This window comes from Microplitis mediator, chromosome 1 (genome assembly GCF_029852145.1).
Source record: "Microplitis mediator isolate UGA2020A chromosome 1, iyMicMedi2.1, whole genome shotgun sequence".
Taxonomy (NCBI): Eukaryota; Metazoa; Arthropoda; class Insecta; order Hymenoptera; family Braconidae; genus Microplitis; species Microplitis mediator.
Window position 1 is genome coordinate 2,350,860 of NC_079969.1, and position 10,353 is coordinate 2,361,212.

The window sequence follows — 10,353 nt, forward strand, 5'->3', positions numbered from 1 at the left end:
CAGTATGATAAAATTTTTGAAAAATCTGCGATGGAAAAAAAAAAATTATCGATTACTCATTAATTCAAATATATCAAGCATTCAAAGCGACTCAATGTCCGCGCATTGAATCTGTACTTGGCGCAACTTTATACAGAGAATCTGTTTTTGGGGCAATTGATAAATTATCCTCAGTAAGTAATATTGCCACCATTTCAAATTGAAATTTTCGTCTCCATTTTGTTTACAATCGGCCATCATGCGATCTAATTTTTCTTTGCTTATTTTTTATCGGAAAATGAAAAGAAAAAAAGAAATAATAATCTTGTTTCCAATATCTGGAATCTAGACACGCGCGTAAGGTACAAGTTCATTGAATTCTGCGTCATCACTAGTTTATTATTATTATCATAGTCATATATATTTATATATTATTTCATCTTAAAAAAAATCCATACAAGCAAACGTGCAGTTTGCAATCACCCGCTGAGGGATGACGGTGACGTCATTAATCGAAAACAAAACAAATTATTTATTTTAATAATTTTCCTTTCTAAGGTAATTATTTTTTTTCATATTATATAGATAAATATATAGATATGTGTGTATATATATTTTTTAGTATATACATTGATAAATTTCTTAGCCGGTGGCTTGAATTACGAAATTAAACAAAAGGAAATAATAATTTTTTAGCTGGACCAGCCACAACAAAATGGCGGGAATATGAACAATCAAAATAAAATTAAATTTAAAAAGGTATTTTATATATAATATATCACTATTATTACTTCTACTGTTTCCTGACATATTTGATTTATGTTTCATTAAATTTACCCGCCAATTAATTAAAAATTTTTTATTAATTCGCACCCTTATTTTGGTTTTGCTTGAAATGATAGTTTTTGTTTTGAATTTTAATCAGTAACTCGTAAACTATGGAGTTTATGAAAAAATTTATTAGAACACTTTTGATAGAAAATTTAATTATCTACAACTTTGCTCATGTGAATTTTTGTCATATATTTGATATTTTGGCCAAAATTTTGGTTAAAAATTTGAAATGATTAGAAATATTATCCAGAACAATTTTTTTATTTTTTCAAATGAAAATTTCGGGAAAATTATTGAAGATACGAAAAAAATGTACTGATTCAACTTTATAGTAAATTAAATTTCCTACAAAAAAGGTCTTGAACACTTTCTCTGTAAAGTTAATCCTTGAGCTACAATTTGAATTTCAAACAAAAAATTTCACTCAAAAATTTTAGTGACAAAATAAAATTGTTCTTCCGAACTTAGAATCAAAATTTTAACCAAACCATTGAAGATACGATAAAAAAGTACTAGAATAATTTTATAGCAAATTAAATTCTCTACAAAAAAAGTATCTTTATATTTTTCCATAAACTCGATAGTTTCCAAGAAATATGAAGTATAAAAAAAATTTATAAGAAAATTCTAAAAAATTAGATATTTTGTTTTTATTTCCATTGAAAAATTTCTTATAAAATAAAAATAATTTTTTTTTTTAATTACTAAAGATGATCAAAAGACAAAGGACGAGGCACAATAGTAGATCAAAAATGCCCGACTAGAACTAGGATTAAATAAAAAAATCTAAAACTGGATTTAGAAGTAGAACTACGTCACTAATCTAGATAACAATAGACTTAAAAATCGCAAATAAATAGTGAAAATGAGTCATGCACAACAGCATGTACTGGCAAGTGCAATAGTACTGGCACTAATAGTAGTTTGTGGTATTCATGTCTTCCTATTTCCGATGTACACATCAACACCACAACTACGACACACTAAAATAATGGCCTACGAGCAAGCAATGTGTCGTACAACTTTCAAAAATAATAATTTTAAATTAAAAACTTATAAACAAATTGACGGATATGACGAAGACGAGGATGGATGGAACAGAAATTCATGTCCCAAATTCGGAATTGTTTCGGCAGCTCAAGGTGGCCGTCTTGGAAATCAAATATGGGAGTACGCTTCTGTTTGGGCGACTGCTAGACGAACTGGATTGGAACCATTTATGCCTAGATGTATTTTGAAAACTCTACAAGAACATTTTGAAAATTTGAGCATCCCGCCGTTGAGTTACATCGGCAAGTGTACACTCGATGTCGGACAGGTTGTTAATTCTCTTGGCCAATGGAACAGTACCCAGCAAACTATTATCATTCCCAGGTAATTTTTTTAGTCGTAAAAAAAATTTTAATTACAGCGGAAAGGTTTCAAGTCGTTTCCAATAATTTAATAATCCACTGTATTGATTTTTGAATTTTTTTCTAGTGAAAAAATTTTTTATAAAAAAATGACTTGGGTATTCTTATAGTCGATAAAATTCCCCGTAAAATGAGTACCCACAAGCCTATATTACGATAAATTCATAATTACTCAATTAATTAATTACTTAATTATTTTAATTGTTAATAAAAATTAATAATTTTTTACCATATTGATGTGGGTACTCATTCTACTCCCCATCGCCTTCTCTTGATCATGAGTGACATAATTTTTTGATGTATACAAATTTTCAAAAATTAATTGCTTACAACAATTAGCATTTTTTTCGTTAATTAATTTTTTTTCAAAACATATCGATGTGGGTACTCAAACTTCAGGAAATTGTGTCAGGAATGCAGATATCTATGAGATTTTTAATTTCACTCAACCCCCAAGTCGACTTGAAGCCTATTCGTTACGTAAGAAATTTTTAATGACTTAAATAAATCAATGAAAATTTTAGACACGCAGCCTACTGGAGTCTAATATTAGTTTGGCTAGACGACGTCCGCCGTGAGTTCACTTTCAAGCCATTCCTGAAACAATACGCGTCAATGCTGCTAAAAAATTTATCAGTGCGTTTTAACGTAAAAGAACCAACATACGTCGGCATCCATGTCCGCAGAACAGATTACGTCGATTATTTATGGCAAAAGTTAAAAGTTAAACCCGCACCAGCACGTTATTATCTAACAGCAATGAATTATTTTAATAATAAATATAAAAATGTCATATTTGTTGTCGCTAGTGACAGTATCAGTTGGTGTAAACATCATCTTAAGAGTAATAAATATAACATTGATTTCATATCCGACATTGATGCCCACGCACCTGGTAAAGATTTAGCTGTACTATCAACTTGTAATCACAGTATTATTGATTACGGTACTTATGGTTCATTTGCGGCATTGCTATCTGCCGGTGAAACAATTGTTTATAATGTTACTGCATATTTTTCGACGATGATTGCTGAGGTTTTGCCCAATTGGCGGGTTATGAGTTAAAAAATTACAATTTCATTTTTTTTCATACGTTCGGTATTTAGTTTTTTTTTTATTTTAAATGAATTTAATGAAATATAGGGACGATATTTAATTAGTAATTAACAAGGTCCACTTTTTGCTATTTGAATATTTTAAATTTTTCTATACAATCTGATGTAAGTGTGCATATATGGTCATATGTGATCATATATGATCATATGTGATCGTATATGATCATACATTTTTACAATCATAAATGATTAATCAGGCGATTTTTCTTTGTGTAATCGGAAGTAAATGATCATTATGATCACATATGACGACATATGATCATATGTGATCATATATATCTGATCATAAATAATTTATCAGAAGAATTTTTATATGTAATCGAAAGTAAGTCTTTATATATGATAATATGTTATTATATACTCTTATATGACCACAAATATGAGCATATGTGGTCATATATGAGTATATGTGATCATATATGAGCAGATGTGATCATATATGACCAGATATTGTCATGCATGTGATCAGATGGTAATATATGATTACATATCTGGTCGTACATATAATCAGATATGGTCATACATAATTATATATTGACATATATATGAACAAATGTGGTCGTATATGATCAATAATTGTTATATATGATCAAATATGTTCACAGATGATTAAATATTGCCATATATGATTAAATATTGTCATATATATGAGCAGATATGGTCATATATAATCAGATATTGTCATATATTAATCTTATACAGTCATATATGAACAGATGTGGTCATATATGACTAGATATATTGTCATATATGATCACATGCTGTCACATATGATCAGATATTTCATATATAATTAAATATTGCAGTATATATGAGCAGATATGGTCACATATAATCAGATATTGCCATATATGAGCAGATGTTGCCATATATGAGCAGATATGGTCACATATAATCAGATATTGCCAAATATGATCGGATATGGTCATATACATGGACATATGGTCGCATATGATCATAAATGGTCATATATGATTAAATACTGTCATATATACGAGCATATATGGTCGTATATGATCCGATATTGCCAAGTATGACTAGATATTGTCATATATGATCAGATATGGCCAGATATGTTCATATATGGTTATATATATGATCATATGTGGTCATATAAGTTCTTAATTCGTTTTTTTCCTAAAAAAGAAAATTTTTAGTGAATAAAAAAAAAATTCCTCATGATAAAATTGAATTTTATAAAATTTAGAAGTGGACCTTTTTAATGATAGAGAAATACCAAAAAAAATACAATCGGATAACAAAAAAATATATACTCGTGTACAATGATTTAATCTGTGATTCTCTTTCTTATTGTGCCAAAAATAAATATAATAAATTTTCAATATTTAATAATCTTATATATATTAAATCAAAAAAAAAATTATATATAAATATATAAATTATTGACTTGAAAAATTATCAGTCTTAAATAAAATTAACAGTCTTGTAGAAAAAATAAATAGCAAAAAAAAAAAGTATTATTTTTTTTTAACGGGCAAAAAAATCAAATTTTGAATCTCAAAAATTTATAATAATTAATTTATTTACAAAAATAATATTATTTTGAGTTTTTAAATTTACAAGTCTGTTGATAATTTAAGTTTACTATAAATTATGATAATTTAAATTTAATCAGTTGCCAGTTCAAAGAATTTGCTTTAATTGAAAAATGGAAAGTTGGATAGTAAAAAAAAAAAAATATATTTATAAATATCTATATATTTACTCATATATCTTCATATATAAATATAATAATATATGTATGCAATAATTTAAGAAAAAATATGTAGAGAACTTTAGTGTTTTGATGTTTAAAAAAATTAAATTACACAACAAAAAACCAAAAATCTGTAAAAAAAAAATTAACAAAAAATTGAAGCCTTGTGACCTGATCATATTTATAAAAGATATATATTGGATATTATAAATTTATGTAGTTCAAATATATGTCATACTATATAAATTTTTGAAATGTTTTTATTAACCCAGAAAAAAATTATTTTTTGGCGGGAAATTTTTAAAAAATTTAAATATTAAATTTTCGATTATTTACAAGTTTGCTAAAATTTTGTCAGTACGATTACTTTTTTTTCTTCTTATTGCGCTGAGTGGCGGCGCCAAAGAGGGATCGGAAATTCCGTACTCTTGTAATTTATTTTCGTAATTTAATAATAAATCGTCGTGTGCTTTACAAGCTCTTGCTAAATCGTACTGTAGATCTTGTATCGCTGTATTTTTACGATTCAAAATGTCCTTTAAAAAAAAAAAAAAATTATTATGACAGTTGAATTAGTGAGGAAATTTCCTGTTATTTGAGTACCCACATCGATATATTTAAATAAACTTGGTGTTAACGATCAACTCGCGGTTAATTCGCGGATTGGTAACGAATCAATGACTGTATTCAAATATATTGTTGTGGGTACTCATTTTACAGGAAATTTTGTCTACTTTACGAAGATACAAGTAGTTTTGTCGAAAAAAAAAAATTACCAAAAAAAATTCTATTAATGACGTCAAAATAGAACAACTCATTTTTTTTATAATGATTTAAAAAAAAATGATCATCATGGTTGAATTGATGACAGAATTTCCTGTAATTTGAGTACCCACATCGATATATTTAAATAAAGTTGGTGTCAACGATCAACTCGCGGTTAATACGCGGATTGGTAATTAATAAATGACTATACTTAAATATACTGTTGTGGGTACTCATTTTACAGGAAATTTTGTCTACTTTACGAAGATACAAGTAGTTTTGTCGAAGAAAAAAAATTTCCAAAAAAAATTCTATTAATGACGTCAAAATAGAACAACTCATTTTTTTTTATAATGATTTTAAATGAATGATCATCATAGTTGAATTGGTGCCAGAATTTCCTATAATTTGAGTACCCACATCGATATATTTAAATAAAGTTGGTGTTAACGATCAACTCGCGGTTAATTCGCGGATGGGTAATTAATAGATGACTATATTTAAATATATTGTTGTGGGTACTCATTTTACAGGAAATTTTGTCTACTTTACGAAAACAAAATTCATTTTATAAAAAAAAAAATTAAAGCAGCCTCTAAAGTGGGAGTGAGTACCGGAAGTTCACGCAATTAATTTTTTTACCTCGAATCTCTGATTAATTTCTCCACTAGCTCCGGGATCTAACTGAGCAGTGGCTAAAACTTGGCCGATCTGAGCTTCTCTCTGTTCTAAAATTTCCGAAAGTTTTTCTAATTTTTTTTCCAACAGCACATTCTTCAATCCCGTCTTCTGCTGCAGTTCCAAAATAGAAGAGACGAATCTCGAGTGTAATTCATCGCGTTCTTTTTGACATTTTTCAAACCTCATTTCCAAAACTTCATTTTCCCACTTAAGATTTTCGTAATCTTTAGCTACTGCTGTCATTCTTTTTTTCGTATTCTAAAAATAATTTAATAATTTATGCATAGTTTCAAAAATTTAAACTATCAATAAATAAGTAAATAAATATATTTATTAATTACAGAAAGACATAATTTATCTTTTTCATAATTTGTTAACTGCCGACTCAATTCAACGACTTGTTCTTCAGCTGATTTTAAATCACTTATCAATTTTTTATTTTCACTCATCGATTCTCGTACTTGTTTTTTCATTCTTTCTTCATTACTTTTCATAACTTCCATTTGTTCCTGAAATTTCAAAATCAATAAATTAACCGCTAAAAATTTTTTCCACCATAATTACCAACATATTCATATCCCTGATAAAATTCCCTTTCAAATGAGTACCCACATCAATAATTTTGAATAAACTCATTTTTCATTAATTTTATTAATTAATTATTAATTAACATAACCGTCATTTTTCAATTTTTTTAAACATATTCATGTGGGTACTCAAATTACAGAGAATTTCTCTACAAATTCAATGGTCATATTCCTATTCGTAAAAAAAAATTTTTGGAATTTCTAAAAAATAAAATTCCAACACAATTTTGGTTTTTCACTAAAATATATCGATGTGGGTACTCAAACAACGGGAAATTTCGTGAACAATTCAAAAATATCAAAATTTATTGAAAAAAAAAAAATTCAAATTTTTGAACTTCAATTTTTTTGACAACCAAAATATATTGATGTGGGTACTCAAACAACAGGAAATCGCGCCCTCAATCAAACCCTACTACTTTTTTTTTTTTATGAAAAAAAAATACCTTAAGACTTTGTATGAGCGACAAATTATTAACAGTGATATCATTGTAATAATTTTTGATCTCAGTAAAAGATTTCTCATGATTTTTAATCAAACTCGCAATCTGCATATTTTTACGCTCCTCAATTTCCGATATTTCCATTCTGTGTTTCAAATTCAGTGACTCCCACTGACTCATTAATTTTTCCTCGTACTTCTGCTCCATTTCCATGGCTTCAGACTCAAACTTCTTTATCATCTCGCTCATTTCTTCAGCATTTTTCTATAAAAATAAAACACCCAGTGGTCAATTTTCCTAACTGCCCACTTTACCTCAAAAAATTCAAATCCCCACCAATTTCAGCGAACGAATTTCGTTGATATGCGCGAGTTCATTTTCTTTTTGGATTTTTCTCAATTCTTTTTTATCATTTATCAGCTCATTTTCTTCTTCATTGTGATCATCCTGGGCAAGTTTTAGTGCCACCATATGCTCAGCTTTCGTTTCTGATAAATTGTTATGGTGATCATACATTAAATGTTTTACTTTTTGATTGTATAATTTTATTTCTTCGTCATGTTTTTCTAATAATTCTTCTTTTTCTCTCTCTTTATTTCTAGTAATTTTTAAAAATTAATTAAGGAATCAATTAATTAATTAATTAATTACCTTATAGTAGCTCGCGCTTCGTCTAATTGATTCCTAGTAATTTCCCAAAAAGTTCGTAATTTATCGCGTTCGAGTTGAAAAAAATTTCTCTCCTCGCGCTCCCGTTCCATTTCTTCTAGGATTTTATGAGAGTACAATTCTAATTGTTCCCTGCTCATTTTAGAAGTGTCTATACCGTCTACTGTATCAGAGGATTTTCCTTTAGCTTTTTTTGGCCCCTGATTAAAATGAAAATAAAAATTAATTAGAATTTTTTTGGGAAATTTTTTTTTTACTTCAATTAATAAATAAATTTTTGATATTTTATTGAAACTTACCATTTTTTTTTTTTTTATGTGACTTTTGTTGAAGAAAAAAAATTACTTGAGAGATGGAAAATTGGTTAGAATTTTATTTACATAAGAAAATTTTGTCTGTCAATGTTTTGACGTTTGGTTGCCTAGCAACCGAATGGGCAAACAAAAAGTTTTAATAAACTTGGTAAATGTTGAATTTATGAGAAAATGGATAGAGACCTTTTTTGAAGGAAATTTAATGCTCTACAAATTTGTTTCTATACATTTTTATCGTATCTTTGATAGTTTAATTGTAATTTTAATTTTAAGTTTATGGTATAAAAATATGACAATTTTTTTCGGTCCCAAATGTAATTACTTTCAAAGTTTTAATTATAACTCATTAAATATGAGATTTATGAGAAAATGTAAAGAAACCTTTTTTGTGGGAAATTTAATTTTCTACAAATTTGTATCTATACATTTTTATCGTATCTTCAAAATTTTAATTACTATTCTAATTTTAAGTTCCTGGGACTAAAATTTGAAAATTTTTTAGTATCAAATATAGTGACGATCATACTTTTAATTATAACTCATTAAATATCAAATTTATGAGAAAACGTAAAGAGACCTTTTTTGTGGGAAATTTAATTTTCTACAAATTTGTACTTATACTTTTTTGACGTATCTTCAATAGTTTAATTACTATTTCAATTTTAAGTTCCTGGGACTAAAATATGGAAATTTTCTAGTCTTAAATATAGTTACAGTCATACTTTTGATTATAACTCATTAAATATGAAATTTATAAGAAAAGGTAAAGAAACCTTTTTTGTGGGAAATTCAATTCTCTACAAATTTGTACCTATGCATTTTTATCGTATCTTCAATAGTTTACTTGTTATTTCAAATTTAAGTTTGTGGTATAAAAATTTGACAATTTTGTAGTCTCAAATGTAATTATTATCAAAATTTTAATTATAACTCATTAAATATCAAGTTTACGGGGAAATGTAAAGAAACCTTTTTTACAGGAAATTTAATTCTCTACAAATTTGTTTCTATGATTTTTTTTCGTATCTTCAATAGTTTAATTTCTATTTTAATTTCAAGTTCCTGGGACTAAAATTTGGGAATTTTTGAGTCTTAAATATAGTTACAGTCATACTTTTAATTATAACTCATTAAATATAAAATTTATGAGAAAACGTAAAGTGACCTTTTTTGTGGGAAATTTAATTTTCTACAAATTTGTACTCATACTTTTTTGACGTATCTTCAATAGTTTAATTACTATTTCAATTTTAAGTTCCTGGGACTAAAATATGGAAATTTTCTAGTCTTAAATATAGTTACAGTCATACTTTTGATTATAACTCATTAAATATGAAATTTATAAGAAAAGGTAAAGAGACCTTTTTTGTGGGAAATTCAATTCTCTACAAATTTGTACCTATGCATTTTTATCGTATCTTCAATAGTTTACTTGTTATTTCAAATTTAAGTTTGTGGTATTAAAATTTGACAACTTTTTAATCTCAAATGTAATTACTGTCAAACTTTTAATTATAACTCATTAAATATCAAGTTTATGGGGAAATGTAAAGAAACCTTTTTTACAGGAAATTTAATTCTCTACAAATTTGATTCTATAATTTTTTTTCGTATCTTCAGTAGTTTAATTTCTATTTTAATTTTAAGTTCCTGGGACTAAAATTTGGGAATTTTTTAGTCTTAAATACAGTTACAGTCATACTTTTAATCATAGCTCATTAAATATGAAACTTATGAGAAAATGTAAAGAGACCTTTTTTGTGGGAAATTTAATTCTCTACAAATTTGTTCCTATACATTTTTATGGTATCTTTGATATTTAAGGATATATTAATTA

The 10,353-nt window shown here is 26.8% G+C and overlaps 2 protein-coding genes across 2 annotated transcripts; one reads left to right on the top strand and one right to left on the bottom strand.

Moving 5' to 3' along the window:
- The first annotated feature begins 305 nt into the window (after positions 1-305).
- Positions 306-5,043, top strand: LOC130670602 (galactoside alpha-(1,2)-fucosyltransferase 2-like). Its single transcript, XM_057474018.1, has 4 exons — positions 306-537; positions 676-738; positions 1,524-2,187; positions 2,750-5,043. The coding sequence occupies exons 3-4, from the start codon at positions 1,679-1,681 to the stop codon at positions 3,288-3,290; spliced, it is 1,050 nt and encodes a 349-aa protein (XP_057330001.1). The 5' UTR covers positions 306-537; positions 676-738; positions 1,524-1,678; the 3' UTR covers positions 3,291-5,043.
- Positions 5,044-5,127: 84 nt separating this feature from the next.
- LOC130670592 (dynein regulatory complex subunit 4) lies at positions 5,128-8,618 on the bottom strand. The gene is made up of 7 exons (XM_057474006.1): positions 8,502-8,618; positions 8,185-8,402; positions 7,870-8,131; positions 7,537-7,797; positions 6,845-7,012; positions 6,465-6,761; positions 5,128-5,593 (listed from the first exon to the last, which is right to left on the bottom strand). Exons 1-7 carry the CDS (start codon positions 8,502-8,504, stop codon positions 5,390-5,392), a joined length of 1,413 nt encoding a protein of 470 aa, XP_057329989.1. The 5' UTR covers positions 8,505-8,618; the 3' UTR covers positions 5,128-5,389.
- Positions 8,619-10,353: the final 1,735 nt, after the last annotated feature.